The sequence below is a fragment of the Cricetulus griseus genome, chromosome 7, assembly GCF_003668045.3.
Source record: "Cricetulus griseus strain 17A/GY chromosome 7, alternate assembly CriGri-PICRH-1.0, whole genome shotgun sequence".
Lineage (NCBI taxonomy): Eukaryota > Metazoa > Chordata > Mammalia > Rodentia > Cricetidae > Cricetulus > Cricetulus griseus.
Window position 1 is genome coordinate 1773453 of NC_048600.1, and position 20535 is coordinate 1793987.

General features: G+C 42.0%; 1 protein-coding gene across 1 annotated transcript; it reads left to right on the plus strand.

Moving 5' to 3' along the window:
• Positions 1-231: 231 nt before the first annotated feature.
• On the plus strand, positions 232-20316 carry Cdc7 (cell division cycle 7). The gene is given in 12 exon segments (NM_001246772.1): positions 232-333; positions 882-1064; positions 6873-6956; positions 7194-7329; positions 9819-9912; positions 9997-10139; positions 11137-11386; positions 12121-12216; positions 13027-13232; positions 14131-14213; positions 15561-15710; positions 18869-20316. Coding segments are annotated over 11 exon segments (1719 nt in total). The 5' UTR covers positions 232-333; positions 882-967; the 3' UTR covers positions 19249-20316.
• The last annotated feature ends 219 nt before the right edge of the window (positions 20317-20535 follow it).

The window sequence follows — 20535 nt, forward strand, 5'->3', positions numbered from 1 at the left end:
TTAAAAAATAACCATATCAGGATGGCTTTTGACTACCGTGCTCGCCACTGCTTAGCCGCCTATTAACTGAGGCTCGATGATGCTCGCCACACACTGGCCAACGCCTCCCTGGCTGACTCGCCCGTGCTAGAGACAGACCACACCCCTTCCGCGAGGCCGAGCCTCCGGCGCTCAGGGCTTCCGAGTGCGCATGAGCAATTCAAAGCGGCGCGGGAAGACTCGCGCAGGCGCGTTCGGTGCATCGGCGCGACGGACGGGCGGGCGGGCAGGCGCTGTCTCTCTCCCCCCTGCCGGCGGCTGCGACCGTGGGAGCCCCCCTGACTTTCGTCAAACGTGAGTTTCTGGCCGTTTGCTCCTCCACAGCTCTGGACTGTGAGGGTCAGGAGCGAGCTCTCGATCGTCGCCCTGCGAGCATCCTGCCTTTGAGCTTTAACGTGGGCTCCCGCGGCGGGAAGGGGTGCGCCTGCGCACTGGGCTTCCCGTTGGTGCGGGGCGCTCGCCCTCCGCCCTCGGGGCCCATTCATTCATTCATTCATTCCCCTGAGCTCAGGCCCGGCCCGCTAGGTTGGCTCCCAGCCGCCCTTCGTCGGTCTATTTGAGCGGGGCCGTGGGCCAGCCTCCTGGCGAGCGATATCCTCCCGGGTCAAACCGCCTTCCCTCCCCCACGGCGGGCGGGCGAGCGGGTCCCCAGGCCGGCCTGAGCCGGCTCGCTGGCTCGCACCCCAGCCGGCGCGCAGGAGTCCCCGCCCAGCCCGTGCTAGCGACGCCCCCCAGGCTGTTATTTGGACACACGGGTTTTAATGTTAGTTCCTGTAAGGGCAGATGGTGTTTGCTGTTGAGTGAGTGTTTCCCCCTTTCTCACACTGTTCTAGTTTTCACAGTTGCTGCTTTGCCCCCGTGGACATGACTCCTTAGCTGGCATTGTGCATGCCAGTTGTGTGTGGTGGAAGCCTCCCTGGGTGCTCAGATGGAGGAGCCAATGGCGTTTTCTCCCCTGCTTGGCGGTGACCGGAGTCCCGCTGATGACTCCTTAAAAAAATATGAGCAGAGTGTTAAACTTTCAGGTATGTGTGTGTAATGCCCGGGTTGTACAGTTCTGAAAGGTGCACGGGCAGCCTGCTAGTCGGAGTAAAAGCTAGGAGCAAAGAGAAGGGAGAGTAGTGATTAAATTACAGTCTCAGAAATAAAAGGGGGAAAAAACAAAAACAAACCCACACTCACCCGACTCATAAGCTGAATTGTATGTTTACATCGGATTTCACGTGACCATGTAGATTCATAAAATCTAGGTTTAGGATTGGATTGCATTTTAAGAGGATTGGAATCCAACTTTGTCCATTTAAATGAAGTCGGTTAGGTCCAAATGCTAGTGGCTTTCTAGGGAAACATGTTTGTTGATGCCTAAACTGAAACTGGAACTTCTTTTGCAGAGCCACTGATGGCTTACTCAGAAAGCTAGGCCTTAGAAAGGGAAGGGAGGGATCTTAAGTGTTCAGAAGCAGAACATAGACAGAAATGAACGGAATGGTTTGTATCGAGGATACAACACTACTCACTATTCAAGATGATGATTAAAAGTATCTTACAAGCTTAAAGCATGTCCCTTCAGCTGGAGATGGTGGGGTTCACGTCCATAAACTCAGGTGGAGGTGGAGGCCTTGGGATCAGGAGTTCAAGCCAGCCTGGGCTACCTGAGACCCTGTCTCAGCCCCTCCCCCAGAAGCAGTGTGTCTCTACATACACATTGTGCCCACTGCTCATGTGGTAGTGTTCATTTAACATGCATGTTTTTAAACAGAAGAGTCCCAGTTGCCTATTCTTTCCCCAAAGCTAGCCATCATCTTTGTCTTTAAAGACAATTTAGGCTTGTCCAAAAAGATACTAATTTTGACTTTTAATTTATGAGATGCACTGTATTTGTTGTCCAGGTGTTCTGTTTTTCTTGGAATGATCAAAGAAAGAGGGTCACTCCAGATGAAATTCAGGCTCTGTCACAGCAGGGAGGAACAGTTTTCTATGAACTGACCCTGAAACAGCTGTGCAAAAGGGTATTTATTGATTATTACACAAAAGTTGGTTGTTTTGTGTGTGGGGGGGGGAGTGAGACAAGTTCCTCACACCAAAGCCCTGATCTAATCTATATGTTTTCTGAAAGTAAACATCACATCCCTGCAACTTTAGTCCTTACTGTGTATGTTTGCAGTACCCTGTAATACAAGTTGCTCCAGGTGTGCCAGGACCATACTGTGATCACAGTCATGAAAGTTCCGTCAGAAAAACACTATGGATAACAATCAACTAATTCCAACAGTGAATTGTTCAAGGTCTAAGTACTGTCCATTCTGGTGTTTACCTCCATACAATGACTCTAATAATTTTTCCTCTACAGTTTGTGTATTCCCAAAAGCTTTATTGTCACATGTTTTTGATTTCTTGACTAAAACTAAACTTCTTTATTGTCACAATGAGTACCTTTCTCAATGTCCTCTTTATGGCAATGAAGACTACTCACTATTACTTTCAAACTTAAAAACTTGAGCTTCATCTTCCATTCCTGTTGAAGTAACGTGAACTTCCTTAACCTAAGCTGTCTGATTCCATTTCTCTTCAGATTTCCCATCCATTTTATAGGCTTTGGATTAATCTTAAAATACTACTGTTTTTACCTGGTTTCCCCTGTCCTTTACTTTTTTAAAACAACCTGCTTTTCAGCCTGTTTTTTTTTTTTTTTTAATTAATAAGTACAGGTACAGTCCAGCAGCATAGTCATATTCTTGCACAATTTAGCACTCTGTATTTAGTGTGGCCTCTCACTGCACACTGTTCATTAACAGGAGTGTATGAATACATGAGTCTCTTCTTGTTCTGGAGTTATTTTCAGAGGAATGCTCTTTTGCTAATATCTTGAAAATCTGATGAATTAGTGGGTGATTTTTATTTCCTGTTTCAAAAGGTTTGTGGCTGTTATATAACCCAACATAGGGCATTATAAGTAGTACCCTTGATTCCTTATAAATAGATTTTATCTATGGGGTTCTTTAATAAAAGCCAAAACCATATCAGAAAAACCACTTTAGTAAAGACTAACACTGATGAGGTCCAGACTAGATGAGATCATGTGGCTGGGCCTTACCTTAACTCCTCATTGAAGTTTTGGATTATTTGGTTGGGGTGTTGGGACCTATTTGTGTATCTTTGCATATGTAGAACCAAAGAGGATCCACCACACAGTAAGGTTTTGATAGTATTAAATAAGTAATTAAAAATAAATACCCAGTATAGCAGATGAATAGTTCAAAATCCTTTATTTGGTAGTAATTTTGAATTTTTGTAATACAACAAATTATTCTTGCTTATTGAAGAAAATTTAGGGAAATTAGAAATCCCGAGTACAGTATTTCCATGCTTCACAGTGTGTACAGGAAACCCTAGTGCATGCTCTACAGTGTGTACAGAACATCTGAGTGCATCATTTACAGTGTGTACAGGACACCACAGTGCATGCTTTTACAATGGTTACAGGAACCATCTTGGTTTGTCTGACACAGTATACATTTTTTGTCACAAAATAATTACTAATGTTCTCTTTTTATTCTTCAAAGATTTCCAGCTTGTTTTAAATTATATGATCCCCTAAGTATAGGAACTTTAGTCAGTATACAAAGTCCCAAAATGACATACTCTCTACTTATGGTGAGATTGAAAACATATCTGAGTGATGTATGCTTATTAGATGCAGGCATTTCTCTAGATGTTAGATATAAATCAGTGATTAAAAGGTGAATTAATGTTCTCAAGCTAACTATGGCTGGAAGTAGCAGCACAGCCTTTCACGCACTTGGGATGCAGAGTCAAATTGCTGTGTTTGAGGCCAGCTTTGTCTACATAGCAAGCTCCAGGACAGTCAGGACTGCAGAGACCCTGTCTCAATATCTCCTCCCCCTAATAATAGTAAGAATTATCATAGTCATACATTGAGATTTACTGTGTGATAAGCTTTGTGTAATGTGTGTGTACACTTTTAATCCTCTAAATACCCCCAAAGACATGGATACTATTTTTATCCCCGCCTTTATTTTCTTCTGTAGATGATATAACAACAGCTGTTGAAGCAGCTCAGTGGTAGAGCACTTTACTAGTGCGTACAAGGTTTGGTCCTACACACTGAAATAATGATGATGATGATAAATGTGTAGCTATAGATAGGAATTCTGTGCTCAAGACAGACATGAGAGGATGATATTCAGTGCATCCAAGGTTCCACTCTAGGTCCCCCATCTCCAGTGTCACGTTGCATTGCCTCCTGTATTGAAATTGTGTGGCATCTCCATCACACCTGTGAGGACAGCTTAAGTTGTTGCTTTAAGTGGCTCATTGTAGGAGAAAGAACAGTGCACTGGGTCTTCTTGGACTCTGTTTCATCTCTGCCTCTAGGTGTTCCTCCTCCTCTTCAAATCTGTCTTCCACTTCTCATTTTTCTACTTTAAACTTTGTATAGCAGTCACTTATATTCTCTGCGAAACCCCCCCCCCCCCAGACAGGATTTCTCTGGCTTTGGAGGCTGTCGTGGAACTAGCTGTTGTAGACTGGTCTGGTCTCGAACTCACAGAGATCCACCTGCCTCTGCCTCCCAAGTGCTGGGATTAAAGGCGTGTGCCACCAATGCCTGGCTAAAATGTCCTTTTTCAGTTTTCCACATTAGAACACAACCTATCTAGGCTGGGCGTTGGTGGTGCATGCCTTTGATCCCATCACTCAGGAGGCAGTCAGATCTCTGAGTTTGAGGCCATCCTGGTCTACAAAGTGAGTTCCCGGACAGCCAGAGCTACACAGAGAAACCCTGTCTTGGAAAAAAACAAACAAAAAGAGTAATAACATCTTTCTCTTCTACTAGACTAAAATTCCTGGAGAAGCCCACCTGTACCAGTTTATTCATTTTAAAAGTATACTTATTGCCGACCATTTTTAAAGGTAGTGATGATGCGTGAGTGTAAGCATTGGTGGTATGTCTCTGATAAGCAAGTGATGTAACTTCACTGACTAGGTTTCTATATCTGACTTTAGACAGGGTCTCACTCTGTATACCCTAGCCAGCTGCCTCAAAACTGGCTCTATAGACCAGGCTGCCCTCGAACTCATGGAGATGCCTGCCTCTGTCTTCTGAGTGCTGGGATTAATGGTGTGTGCCGCCATGCCTGGCAAGATATTCCTTCTTACTGTGCCAACGTCACAGTGCTGTTATGTGGATTTGAGGGCCAAGCAGGGGCGTGTGCCTGGAGTTCCAGCGTTCAGGGAGAAGGAAAAGACCAGCCTGAGCTACACAGCAAGACTGTCAGAACCAAGTGCTACAGGATGGGTAGCACTTGGCTATGTGAGCCCCGAGTTCCAGCCACACCACTGCAGGGAGGAAAAGCACCTGAGAAAGTAATACATGTGAAAGCATTTGGAGTATAATGATGAGAAACTGGCTCCTGCTTGGCTTCAGTTCTACAACAGAATCTGAAGATTATTACGTAGATCTCTTTTGTATCAGTATTATTGGACTTTATGTCACTGCTTTCATTTATTTTAACTATTTATACTTTGTATTTAGTTAAAATTAGCAGTTTTCTGGGGTCAAAAACAGAGGATGCTGTTAACTTAGGGGACACATTAAATGAGGTCTTGCCCCGCCCCCCCATTAGAGACCCTTAGAAGACTGTCTTTCTAAGGACAGACTGACCCTTCTGTGTCTGACACTTTCTTGGCCTGTAAGATTTTGTATCTGATAAAGGACACAAAATTGTTTTCTAGATTATTGCATTGTGCCCTTATGCCATCTAGTGATCACAGCATACATTGCATGTTCATTTGGGTGGGGGGCTGGAGACAGGGTTTCTCTGTGGCTTTGGAGGCTGTACTGGAACCAGCTCTTGTAGACCAGGCTGGTCTCATACAATTTTTGAGACAGTCTGGCCTAAAAGTCACTATGTAACCCAGTCTGGCCTTGAACTCCTAATGCTCTTGTTTGCATGTCCTAGGCTCTGGAAGTAACAGCATGTACTAGCACACCCCTTGCCTTGGGCTCAGGTGGTCTTCCTGCCTTAGTGTCCTCAGTAGCTGGACATATTCACCCCCTTGCCCAGCTTCATGTCTTTTTTGCTCTAAACTTGGCATTTTCATCTTAAAGGACACCTGTGTGCTAGCAGCATATCTCTTAGTGTAGCCCCAATACAGTAGGAATTTGCCGTGTTTATTTTGGGGGCTATCATTTTATTTTTCCTGCTAGTTAACATTTTTCAACTTGCAACTTTTTAGCAACTCTGTGGGCTTTCAGTGTTTATCATTTTGTGGTTAATTACTTGGTTTAAGATGTATTTCATTGATTTATCTTTTTGGTTTTTCAGGACAGAGTTTCTCTATGGCTTTGGAGGCTGTCCTAGAACTAGTTTTTGTAGACCAGCCTGGTCTCAAACTCACAGAGATCTACCACCAGCCTCTGCCTCCCGAGTGCTGGGATTAAAGGCGTGTGCCACCACTTCCTGGCTAATTTAACCTAAGAAATTATAAACTGGGGCAATGATGGCAAATTCCTGTAATGGTACCTGAGAGACAGCGGTGGGAGAACCACAAGCCTTGGCCAGCTTGGACTATAATAAGACCCTGTCCAAGTCTAGTAGTGGTGGTGGTACACGCCTTTAATCCCAGCACTCTGTAAATTCCAGGTCAGCTTGGTATACAGAGAGAGTTCCAGGCCAGCCAGGACTGTTACACAGAGAAACCCTGTCTCGGGGACTGAGGGGAACTGCCCTGTCCCAAACCCAACATGAACAACAAAAAAACCTTAAGTACCTCTCATTGATTCTAACTATAAATTCTTACTTCCTTCATAGGCATTAAAAAAGACATTGAGAAGCTTTGTGAAGCTGTACCTCAGCTTGTCAATGTGTTTAAAATTAAGGACAAAATTGGAGAAGGTAATTTAAGGGTATATTTTACTATTGTTAAACTGTTGAAACCATGGTAATGTTAATAACTGTGGTAACAGATTTTTCTCCCTCTTGGAAAGAATGAAAGTAATAAATATTTTGAATAAAACAAACAGTTATAACTTAATCTATTATCCCATTAAGACATTTATTAATCTCTTAAAGCACTGTTTACCTTAACATTTTTAAAGCCTATACTGAAAAATGTACTAAATTATGTTGTAGGCACATTCAGCTCTGTTTATTTGGCCACGGCACAGCTGCAAGTAGGACATGAAGAGAAGATTGCACTGAAACACTTAATTCCAACAAGCCACCCTGTAAGAATCGCAGCAGAGCTCCAGTGTCTGACAGTTGCGGGGTAGGCAGCTTACAGCTGAACTGGTTATATGTGGTTCATGATATATGAAGTAGTCTAACAGGAATAATGAGATTGTGCCTGAATTAAAGTTTCCAGTCACCTGTTTGCTCTTGGCTAGTGCATTGCCCCATACCTTGCGATGGTTAAGTTTCCATTAGTCCCTTTAGAGGGGATTTCTCTTGAGTCCAGCATGGCTTCTATTCTTACTTCATATCTATTTGTAACCTAGCCAGCCTTTGCTTATGGTTTGGGCTTGTTCTTAGTGGGAAGAACTATTTACATCTCAAATACTGGTAGCCTTGTCTCCTGTGTTTTTCTTTGGGTAGAGTCATTTGCAGAATCTTTTCCCTTAGTTTCTCTCTGCTGGGTTAACCCTGACCATATGGACGAGATGACCAATATTCACCTGCTCTGCGTTGTACTTTGTCTTCTAGCTGCATTATTGTTCCTTTGTTCTCTTTAATGGCCAGATTTCTTAATTACATGTACCATTTTTAACTACACACTTCTCTTTGACTACACACTCAGTTGTTACTCTCTTTGTTGAACACAATTGACTTTTTAATAGACACAGAATAATTGCACATCTATAGAGTGTGATGTAATGATTTTATACATGCAAATAATGTATAATGATCAAATCAGGTCCAATAGTAAGTATTCTGTCTCCTTAAAGATTTATCTTTTTTATGTGTGTCTCAAACCTTCAGATGAAATGTGTAAATGAATTGCTCTAAACTGTTGAGAACACTAGGCATATTGCTGTTAGCCAGATTATTTTGATAACTGTTATCCAGCTTCTTTGTATGCCCTGCCCACTAACCTTGTCCTCTAGTGATCCTGTTTTATTTCCTACTCTATGGGATCCACTTTATTGGCTTCCATATATGAATAAGATAATGTGATAATTTGTCTTTCCGTGTATTGTACCCATACCCAGATGTGCACACCCCTAAATTTTAACCTGTCTTGCTTAGCCAGAAAATAACCAGTCCAGCAAATGTTCTCATCTGCCTCAGTTGCTCAAGCCAGACATGTAGATACCATCCTCATCTTCATGTTACTCCTAACTGACGCCATCCAAATCTGGCGTGCCTATATTCCCAACAGTGCCAAGGCAGAGGATCCCCATGAGTTTCTAGCCAGACCAAATTTCAGTGTGAGATCCTGGGCCCCAAAAAAGTATCTCTTCTGCAAGTGCCTTTCCTCAGTCCCTTACATGGCTTCCTGCTATGAAAGGTGTGGAGGTTAATGTGTAGTCCTTGGTTTTAGATGCTTCCTCCTTTGGTTTCCTACTTCACTAATAACTACACTGACCTTCCCTTTAAAGTCCCCATCTTGAACAAAGAAGTCAAGCACAGTGAATAGCAGTATATATCTAGAGAAAAATGCCTAGATTCAGTCATACCTTCATGATTTAACTCCTTTCCTGACTTTGAGGACATTCTCCTTGCCTTGTTTCCATGTTGGTAAAAAGGGGCAGAGAATAAAATTTTCTATGAGGGTGTTGTGAGGCTGATGTTTGGGGATTTGTTTTTTAACTGAAAATTTTTCATGCAGTATATTCTGATCATCCCCCAGTTCCTTCTAGGACTTCCTCATCAACCCAACTCCACACCCTTTCTCTCTATAGAAAGTGAACAAACAGACAAACAAAAGAACAGACTAAGGCCAGGCCTGGTGGTGCACACCTTTAATTCAGAAGTTGGGAGGCAGAGGCAGGAAGATCTCTGAGTAATTTTTGAATTCATTTCTGAAATGAAAAAGAAAAGAAAAAACACAAACACACATAACCCAACAAAACCCATAAAAACACAAGGTCAGAAACCTTAATAAATAGGCAAAAGACTATATATAGGCAAAAGCCCAAACGAAACAACATGAGACAAAACATCTACAATACTACATTGAGTTCCTTTTCTGTTGGCCATCATGCCCCACGGCTCTGGGACCCCGTCTGGCTTGAACCTGTGCAGACCTTGTGTGTGCTGCCAGTTCTGTGAGTTTGTACATGCTTCAGTCTGTTGTGTCTGGAATACTGTTTCCTTGGGGTCTTGAGATCCTCCTGCTTCCTCTTGTGTGGAGAGGTTTCATGAAGGCATTCCACTGGGACCGAGTGTTTCAGAATTGGTCAAGACTGAGTTTATTAGTATGTCAGAGCTTTGGCTGATTATAGTGATAGTCAATGAATGTTACTTACTTTTAAAACCTATTGCTGCTAATGTCTTATCTGCTAGTAAGCAGATTCCACTTCCTTGGTTAAAACTGTAGATATTTCAGGTTTAGGTTGTTATAGTAACCTTCGGTAACTGGTGCTATATTTGTTTGAAATTTTTATCTTTATGTCAGTTAAATGGTTATAATCACTAATGTGATTTTGCATTTTCTAGTGCATATGTGTTGCTAAATAATAATTCATTTTTAAGTCATAAAGTGACAGTGCATCTGACCTTCCCTCCAAAGTTAGCTCACTGTGCATTTCCCACCAGGGGGCAAGACAATGTCATGGGAGTTAAGTACTGCTTCCGGAAGAACGACCATGTGGTTATTGCCATGCCGTATCTGGAACATGAGTCATTTTTGGTAAGTTTTAATAGTCTTATAACTTTAACTAGTTGAATGTTTAGTAGAAATAGTTTTGTGACTTCATTCGTAACTTTATTTTAGGACATTTTGAATTCTCTTTCCTTCCAAGAAGTACGGGAATATATGTTTAATCTCTTCATAGCTCTGAAACGGATTCATCAGTTTGGTATTGTTCACCGTGATGTGAAGCCCAGCAATTTTTTATATAATAGACGTCTGAAAAAGTAAGTAGGAAGAATCCTAGGAAACATTTACAGTTGAATTTGCACTGTGGAGTCCATCTCTTAGATGTACAGTGTAAACAGCCCCAGTGTTCACATGGTTTCTGTTCAAGTTTTTATAGTGATTGAGGAGAGGAAATGCAGTGAGGAAAATGCACAGTGTACATCATGAGCTATGCATTCAGATGAAAGAAACTTAGAATCTATCCCGATTTGACCTTAGAGCCCTTCTTTCTAGGCTTCATATTTTCATTTTAGTAAAAGGGGAACACCGAACACATAACTTCCTGTTTTAACACCAAAGTTGTGATAAGTGTATTTTTGTTGAATAAATATGGAAGAGATCTTACAAGCTGAAAACAGTGTTTATATTATATACCATACTTAGTATGATAAGAAAATTAAGGCTTAATTCTGTAGCCCTTCGTTTTCTTTATATTGTAATGTCTTTATATTGTTTCATTAGAAATTACCTGTTATAATGCCCCTTTCCCACCATTGAGTGGCCAAGGAGTTTGCTTTTTGTTTCTTTTCATCCCCCTCCTTCCCTGTCTCTACACAGGCCACAAGTAGAAAGAGTGCTTAAGTGACCCATTGGTTTAAGGGTTCATCTTTTCTCTGATTTTCAGTCTTAGCTATTACGTCCTTTAGAATTTTTCTTTCCTTTTTTTTTTTTTTTTACTATTATAATTCTTTTTAAAAAATAATTTATTCAACCTTATTTTATGTGTGTTGGTGTGAAGGTATCAGATTCCCTGGAGCTGAAGTTGTAGATGGTTGTGAGCTGCCATGTCAGTGCTGGGAATTGAACCCAGGTCCTCTGGAAGAGCAACCAGTACTCCTAACTGCTGAGCCATCTTTCCAGCCCCCCCTACCCCATTTGTAAATTCTTAATTGTTCTGGAATGAATTGCAGTTTCTAAATGTGCTTTGAGAGCATTACAATGTTATTAAGATTAAGGTGCTGTAGGAGGCTGATAATACATTATTTTGCTTCTTAGGTATGCCTTGGTGGACTTTGGTTTGGCCCAAGGGACTCATGACACAAAAATAGAACTTCTCAAGTTTGTCCAATCTGAGGCTCAGCAGGAAGATTGCTCACAAAGCAAGTACCACGGAGTCACTGGACAAAAGGGCTCACTGAGTCGCCCAGCACCTAAAAATCTGGATCAGCAGTGTGCTGCAAAAACTTCTGTCAAAAGATCCTATGCCAGCGCACAAATTCACATTAAGCAAGGGAAAGACGCAAAGGTTCTACCTTTTACATTTTCAGATTCAATGTTTAGGAGTATTTTCCATCAACCAGCAGGGGGAAATAGAATGCTAGGGTAGTACTTGTGATTAAAACGCTTTTTTAAAAACCTTTGTTACATGTTTCAGTTGGTTAGTTTTTTCACTAAGATTGTTACTCTATTTCAACCTAAAGTTTCCTACTTTGTCAACTTATAGTCTTTGCTGTTATAGATTACTTTATATGATAAAACAGGAAAAATTCCCTGTGTATTATAAAATTTAAATGTCCTTTCTCCTTTTTAAAAAGCATAGGGAAAATTTCGAAGTGTCTGTCTCCATTTTAGCATCACAGGAAAATGAAGCATCTGTGCAAATGGCTTTAGAGACTTGGGTCTTGTGTGTATGTGTGTGTGAGCTGTAGTAACACTGTAGGTGGACTATGGTAACACTGTGTGGACTGTGGTAACACTGTGTGTGGACCGTGGTAACATTGTGCGTGGACCATGGTAACACTGTGCATAGACTATGGTAATTACTGTGTGGACTGTGGTTACACTGGGTGGGTGTTACAATGTTACGAGTTGCCTAGACTATTTTTTCCTTTCACACAGTGTTTTGGTGCCTGAGAATGTCTTGGTTGCAGCTGTTTTTGTTTTATGTCACTTAACTCTTTCAAAACTATGGCAGAGTACAGCTGGCAGAAAGTGTTACAGATGTAACCCTTATTTTCCTTGTTTTTGTTGGTATTGTAGGAGGGATCTGTAGGCCTTTCTGTCCAGCGCTCTGTTTTTGGAGAAAGAAATTTCAATATACACAGCTCCATTTCACATGAGAGCCCTGCAGAGAAAGTAAGTAATGTAGCTTCCCAGCTCGCCCGTCCACCAGTCTCCTGCTGACAAGCTCAGGGAATCTGCTGGAGTTAGCGCTAGAGCATGTGGTAGAGTTTAGCTTTGGCAGAAGGCATTTTTACCCTGTTCAATCATCTTTAATTTTTTTCTGAACTTTTTTGGTGGAGTTTTTAATTCTGATGAGCTGTTGCTTTTCTGGAACATTTATAACAGGGCTAGACTTCTCCTGAGCTCTCAGCACCTTACAGTCCCCACACATACCTGTAAAGTACCTTCAGATTAGACGATTTTAAATTGAATTAAGGACCCTGTGACAGCAAGAGCTCAAATAACAGATTTGGTGTAACTGAGGGATACAGTTGTGAAATGGAGTTAGGCCTTAGTAATTAGTAACTCTTAGTACTGTTAGAGTGCTTCTCCAGTGTGTCAGGAAAGTTCTAATAAAGTCAAATATTTGCCAAGCTAATTAGTAAATTTTAATGCTGGTAGACAGAAAGCCAAACTTTTTTTTTTTTTTTCTTTTGTGGAGACAGGGTTTTCTTACATATCCTAGACTGGCATCAAACTTGGAATCCTCCTGCCTCAGCCTCCCTAGTTCAGCTATTACTAACATGTCCAACCATGACTATGCCCAGTGGCCTTAAAACATTTTAATAGACAACTGTTGAATTGCAGTCCAGTATTTCCTTCAGCAGTTTTGAATGAAATTTATGCTTCTGAAAGTGCTTTTACCATGCCCCCATTTGAAGGCATTGTGTTAAATGTCACGAAAATAGAAAATGCAACTGTGTTTATCTATTTATTTTGTAGCTCATAAAGCAATCAAAGACTGTGGACATAATCTCAAGAAAGCCAGCAACAAAAAAGACAGCCATGTCTACAAAAGCTGTGGCTAGTGTGACCATGTCTACAAAAGCTGTGGCTAGTGCGATGAGGAAAACCACCAGTCCTTGCCCGGCTGTCCTGACCTGCGACTGTTATGGAACAGATAAAGTCTGCAGCATTTGCCTGTCGAGGTAAGGTGTTTCTGAGGTGCCTTAGAGTCACCGAGTGCCACCAGGCACGATTAGAATTGGAAAACGCCAGTGGGATATTGGTTTTATGAGTGAGAAGGAGTAAACATGGGCCCCGGCACACACACTGGACAGCTAACAGTTGTCATGTATTCGTTTGATGAAGACACTTTCCCTGGAAAACACATTTGCTCTCATGTGCAGCTAAGGGTGGTGCTTGGAGACCCTTGGAGACATTTCTTGCACAAATCATTGTTTCTGTCGTCTTCTACTCCTGCCTGTGTTGAGTAACGAAGACCAAATAATGCTTCATACGCCTCTCTGCCTTGGAAGTTTTTCCTTTAGATTTGGTTTTTATAGATTCCTCCTGATTAACTCAAATCTACACATGAGTGAGTGTATCAGTAACTCAAGATCCCCAAACAAAAGAATTTTTATATAAATTCCTGTTGTGTTCTGTTTTTCTATTACAGTTTTTATTATCTGCCATCTGTTTTTATGCTTGGAAATTGTGTTAAAAATCTGTCTGGGATAATGCCAGGGTGTGGGGGTTGGTGGTGGAGAATGAAAGTAAAATAGAGAATATTTATCACAGTTTACAGTGCTTATAACAATTTTATTTATATTGACACCAGGACAGAATTTAATGTGAACTAAATCGATAGCTTATTTTTTGGACTTAACATAGTTCAACATTTTTGTGGGTTTTTTTTTTTTTTTTGGTTTGTTAACTGTTGAGAAAGGTTCTCTCTATGTAGCTCTGGCTGTCCTGGAGCTCTGTCTGTGTAAACCAGGCTAGCTTCTATCTCCTAAGCTAGGATGGATTAAAGGCATGCGCCCACCATGCCCCACCAATAGTTCAGTTTTAACATAACTAGATGTCTTAATTCTTCCTCATAAGGCGGCAGCAGGTTGCCCCTCGGGCAGGCACACCAGGATTCAGAGCACCAGAGGTCCTGACAAAGTGTCCTAACCAAACCACAGGTATGTAGCACAAGAAGTACAACTACCTGTTCACATTATAGTTAGGACACACATGGTCTTAATCACAGAATGACTTGTTGAATGTGATGATAAAACTGTATAGGGTATTGAGGGGCATCTGTTCATAGAGAAGATGACCTCTGAGGAAATATTATAAAGTTGGAGACTGGCATTGGTCACGACTTGAGAAGCTCAGGAAACAGCATAGTCTGACTGTAGAGGAACTGGAAGTCCAGGAGATGATTGGAAGTACAATGGGAAGATACAGGTTACACTTGTTAAACCTGTTTGTTGAGCTGTGGACCATAGATGCCATACAACTGAAGACTTTACAGTTGTACTCAAGGTCACTGCAGATGTGCAGGAAGAACATATTCTTTAGGCTAGTATCCAGGTGAGAGGTGAGGAATACATGAATGATGGCATTGGTGACAGGAATGAAAAAAAAAGGTAAGGAATTGACATGCAGAGCTTAGTTGATGTTGTCAAAATGCGCATAGGGCTCTGAGGGCATCCAGGTTGTTTACATCACTAGCCTGAGGGACATGGACATGGACGGGGAAACAAGATAGAGAAGGCAGGAGAGCCTGGTTTATAGGGCAGTAAAATTGCACCGAGCATGGCTGGTTTGAGATTTATAATACATCCAAATAGAATGTCCTACAGAGTGAAAGTTACACGTCCAAAGCTCCAAAGCTCGGGGAAGGAGCTGGAATGGGAACTTGGTTGAGCATTAGTATGTAAATGATAGTCGCAGCTGTAAAGTGGATGGAACTCTGAGGGAGAATGTGCAGGGAAGAAATGGAAATTCTGAGGAGCCTCAGCACAGGGTGGAGGTGGTGACATTGAAGGAGCAGACAGTGGTAAAACGAAACTAAGAAAGACAGTGGCTACGGGAACAGAGCAATAACTTAATACCAGGATGGTTAGCAGGAAGACTCAGGTCAGGTTGGTTCTGGTTTTATTCTGTCGCTGTTCTCACTCAAAGGAGAACACCAGCACTACCGAACCACTGTCTTGAAAAGCACCCCGAGTCTCCCTATGTAGCTGTTGTTGAATTTCCTTTGGTCCTATAAAATGTGCATTTACTTAAAACTTTGTGATTCACCAATGTGTTCAAGAGATAGCTGTTTTGCCGAAAGGATGTTGAATTAGAGTTGTGGATATACATTAAAATCTCCCAAGAAACTTAAGTGTCTATTCCACAGCTACTTGATGGGAATTCTGTTGGAGCAAGCCCATGGGCCCTGACTTTCAATGTTTCTAAGACAATGTTAGCTTGAAGTAAAGGTCTGAAGCTACTGGTTTAGATAGTTATATGTTCACAGAGTTTGTTTTCTGTCACAGCCATTGACATGTGGTCTGCAGGTGTCATACTCCTCTCCCTGCTCAGTGGGCGGTACCCATTTTACAAGGCCAGCGATGATTTAACTGCTCTGGCTCAAATCATGACAATTCGAGGATCCAGGGAAACTATCCAGGCTGCTAAAGCTTTTGGTAAGTTTTATATCCTAGAACAACACAGATGCTTTTGATTATCACCTATAAATTGCTAAATAAATTGTTACACAATTCTCCTTGCAAATAAACTAGTGCTGTATTCATAAAGTCATCTACTCTTCAGAAATTATTCACTTGCTTGAAAACAGTCATTTTCTTTAAAAATCATTTGCTATTGTCACACACTGAGTACTAATGACCCTAGTATTAAAAGCCGAACTTTACATTTCTTTGTCAACTAGCTAGAAGAAATTGGCTTTGCAATCTTAACTCTCAGATTGTAATTTGGCTTTTATTATGTAAATGTTTCTAATAGTAAATCTTAATCTGCTGTATATTGAGCATCAGGTACTTGGCACTGAAGTGAGGACTACTATAAGGGAAGGTAATAGGAATGTGTACTCACTAGTCTTCACTTTCCTTGGGGTTAGGGTGACAAAGAAGTAAAACAAGAAGTATATGTCATTTCTTTACTTTTTGAGACAGGGTCTGATTGTATACCTCTGGCTGGCCTGGAACTCACAGAGATCCTTCTGCCTTTGCCTGCCTTTGCCTCCTGAGTGCTTGCATTACAGACTACACCTAACTACACCTAACTCATGAGCTTAAATATTAGCAACACAGGTTAAGACTAAGATAATGTATTCTTTGGGGGGGGGGTTGGTTCGAGACAGGGTTTCTCTGTGGCTTTGGAGCCTATCCTGGAACTCGCTCTTGTAGACCAGGCTGATCTCGAACTCACAGAGATCCACCTGCCTCTGCCTCCCGAGTTCTGGGATTAAAGGCATGCGCCACCAACACCCAGCTAGGATAATGCATTCTTTGGGGTGCCTGAGGATTACTTCAGCCTTGCTCTCATGGCACAAACTCAAATCCCACCATGTGTCTAAGTGTTGTAGTTGCTATTTCCAGCGTGGGTGTGTGTCAGTCAGTGATGATATGGTCAATCTCTCAGTTGGCCTGCCTCAAGAGTAACTAAGCTGCCATGTGCCCAGCCCCAGAACCAGTGGTTCTTAAGCAGAAAGACATATCAGAACTGACTGAGAACTGAAGATCTATAAACTTGTGCCCCAATCCTGACTACATGGAAAATATAATTTAGAAAAATGGAATACTTAATTAGAAGGGACTACTTCTAATGCCCTTGTTTTGGAGCACCAGTTGCCAAGGTCCAATGTCCCGGAAAATCTGTATGGTGGTCTTTAGAAAAGTCTCAAAACAGACTTGCCAAAAAGTAGTCAGCAACACTGACTGCGGTTTGTGCCTGTCTACCTTGTGAACTAACACACACAAGGGAGGAGTGGCGCTGCTGCCCTGACGTTAGGTAACAGTACAAAGAATGGGACGTGCTTACATTTGCTCTGCTCTCAACTACTTAAAACCGTCCACCTCCCGTTAAATGGCTCCACGAGAAGGTTGGGGATCTGGAGTTTGTCAGTCAGTACCAAAACATTTTGTTGAAAAGCTTGAATTTCTTTACCTCATTGACAGTCAGAGTTATTATAACAAGGACCAGTAATGGAATTACTTCAAACAGGTCTTACAAACTTGAGCAGGGTGCGGGAGACTTGGTGCCCACAGACGTGCTGTTTCGGACAGAGTGCTCACTTGCCAGTGTTGTGCATTGTAGGCAGTCATTGAATACTTGTTGAATTGTCTTGAATAAATTCAATGAAAACTTTGAGCTGAAACAAAAGCCTGACACAATATATCCTGGCTGAATGTGTTCATTAGGTGGTTTTCCTCATTACTAATAGGTGTGCTAAAATTTGTGTGTACATATAGCCTAGGATTTGCTGAACTTTTATCATAGGATACCAGAGCAAGCTGATAAATTTAGGGATAAAAGACCTCTGGTTAGAATTTCCTAGCAAAAGTAGATGTGAGTTTTAAAAATAAAAATTGACTCAGATGTTACATTCTCACTAAGCCTAGTTTGTGTTATTTTGCTTTCTTTTCTTTCTCCATTCCTGAGCACCTCATCATTTTTCCTGCCTAGTAGTTATACTAGAATATGTAAAGGAGGCTTTTTACGACCAAGATTGCTTTGTTGGCAAGCTGTGTACTCCGTCATTGTTTAAAGCTGAATGTCTGTTTATGAGATGTATAGTTCATGATTACCTGTTTCTGTACTTACTTTTGCCCATTCTTATAAGAAATTGATGGCAGGTTATTTTAAAGACATTTATGTTTTTAAAAAATGTTGTATGTGCGTGCTTGTGGAGGCCTAAAGTTGACACCAGCAGCCTCCTTTGTTTGCTGTCATTATTCAGGGAGGCACAGTGTGGTGACAGGGCTGTTCTTCCAGCCCAGTTTGCCCTGGGAGGTCTCCTGTCTCTACCTGCTGAGCACCAGAGTTATAGGTGTGCCTCCACATTCTCTAGTCATTTGTTGGTGTAGGTTGTGGAGACCAGAGCCCCAGTCCTCACACTTCATGCAACAAGTGCTTTGTCTGCTGAGTTACCTCCCCAGCCTGACATTTATATTTTTGAGAAAACCTGAGATCTGGTTTGTTAATTGATTGATTCATGAACACGCCTGGTGTGGGTACCAGGTGCTACTCATTGTGAGCCGACAGTAATAGAGTCATAGTCCCAGGAGACATTTACTATTACAGAGGGATAGTGTAGAGAAGAAAGAAAGGTATGCCTCGGATAGGCTGATGTAGAACAGCATCTAGAATATCCAAGTATACAGGGTCTAGTACAGCAGACAGTAACTGAGCATCTGTGTGTACCAGGAATCAATCGGTATGGGGAGTTCAAAAAACATCTTAATCTTCAAGGAGCTCACAGTCTTGTAGGTGAGACAGACAGGTGTCATTAGTTGCCCTCCACTGATTAACAGAAACTTAACAAGGTCTTTCTGAATACACCTCGAAGATGCGATTCTTGAGCTAAGCAGAGGTCTGTACACAGGAAGCTGTGCCTGAGGCACTCGGGTTTGAAAGGAGGCGGAAAGGTGGAGCCCCAGCTCCTTAGAGAGCGAAGCTGACGTCGGTGATAGCTCAGGGAGTGCCTGCTTTCTGCCCCTACTTAGTACTTAGTAGTCTGGCTTTCATGAAGGTTGACACATTCATGAGGCAAATAGTAGACTTACATGTTCCTTGTGAGTTGCTTCTGATAATATTCAGATAATTCTTTTTTCTCTTTTAGGCAAATCAGTTTTGTGTAGCAAAGAAGTCCCAGCACAAGACCTGAGGAAACTGTGTGAGAGACTAAGGGGTCTAGACCCCACCACTCCCAAGTTAGCAGTTGATCCACCAGGGTGTGCCTCTCTAGAGAACACTGACCATAAAGCTTCTTCCCTCGGACAGACGCCTCCAGCACAGCACTCAGAGGGTTCCTTGTGTAAAGGGGACAGTGATGACTGTGGGAGTCGTCCCAGGGAGTGCACTACCAACTTGGAAGGCTGGGACTCGGTACCTGATGAAGCCTATGACCTGCTTGACAAACTTCTGGATCTAAACCCAGCTTCAAGGATAACAGCAGAGGCAGCCTTATTGCATCCATTCTTTAAAGATATGAGCTCCTGAGGTGGTTTTCCATTTACCATCACTGCTGTGTGTTGTGAGGTGGGGTAGATAATCACAGGTTCTTGTTTGCATCCAAGTCCAGGGAAGGATGACTAACTTATTTTTAAAGTTACAATATTTTGCTCTGATGTCAGATTGTAAGCAGATGGGGAATTATTCAAGATCCAGGGGGAGGCCTCTATGTGATCTTAGAGTTAAACCACCAAGTATAGTCAGATCTTTAGTTCCCTGGTTTTCTCTGCTTCTGGAGCAGCCTTAGCCTGATGCACGGGTCAAGGAACGGGTCATAAAGGTCACAGATGTGACAGGGAGTAAATGAGTGAAAAAGACTGTTTCCAGATGTCTGTGGCCTACGCTGTGTATGCCTGGGGAACTGGCTCTTGGTGGTGTACAGGAGAGACAGTGATCTTTCCTATAGGTGTGCATATAAACACAGTTACCGCAGGGACATAGGGGAAATGACACCACTCAATATAGTTGTTTCCTGTAAGTTACACAGTGCTTACTGCAGAGTTTCTGGTTCTTCATTAGGTGTATTTATTTATATTGGGAACCTAATAATGTGCAGATTGTTGACGAGGCAGAAGTCTTTTTCTCGTACAGCTATTTTGTCACACTATCTTAGTTTAATTAGGTAATTGCCACAAGGAAAGGTGAGGGTACAACTGGGAACATTACTGGGTTTTGTCTTCCAGGAGTACCCAGACTTCTGCATTTCTGACCTAAGTTGACCTTGCTCAGAGAGTAATGGTCATTGCAGTCTCAGGTGGATTGGGAGGAAATACAATGACGTAGACAAAGCAGCAAAGGGCTTGCACGGCCATCTATGCATTTTTTACATTCTGAACTGCCCTGTGTTTGTGATAGAATGCCAGGGTTCCCAGGGGTCAGGAGGATAAACTTGCTGAAGAGTTCCCTTCGTATAATCACAGGTCATCAGTATATTCACTTTCCTGTTTTGAATCCTGATAGATCAATGTGTGTACACACTTTGTCTTATGCTGTATTTTTTTAAGCTTGAATGTTTTTGGAATATGTATTTAATAAATGTTTCCTTTCAGATTCTTATGTCAGACTACTCCTTTAAAGAATGGCAACTTAGGCAAGCACACATGGTATCATCTGCCCAGGTTGCTTGAGCCAGGCACACATGTTATGTGTCTGTCGTCTGTCCAGGTTATTTGAGCCATGGAGAGGGCCAAAGAGAGTAGTGAAGAGGAAAACAAAACAGCTTTTACATTTTTCTTTCCAGGCAGACAAATCTTTTGAGTTCAAAGCTGGACAATG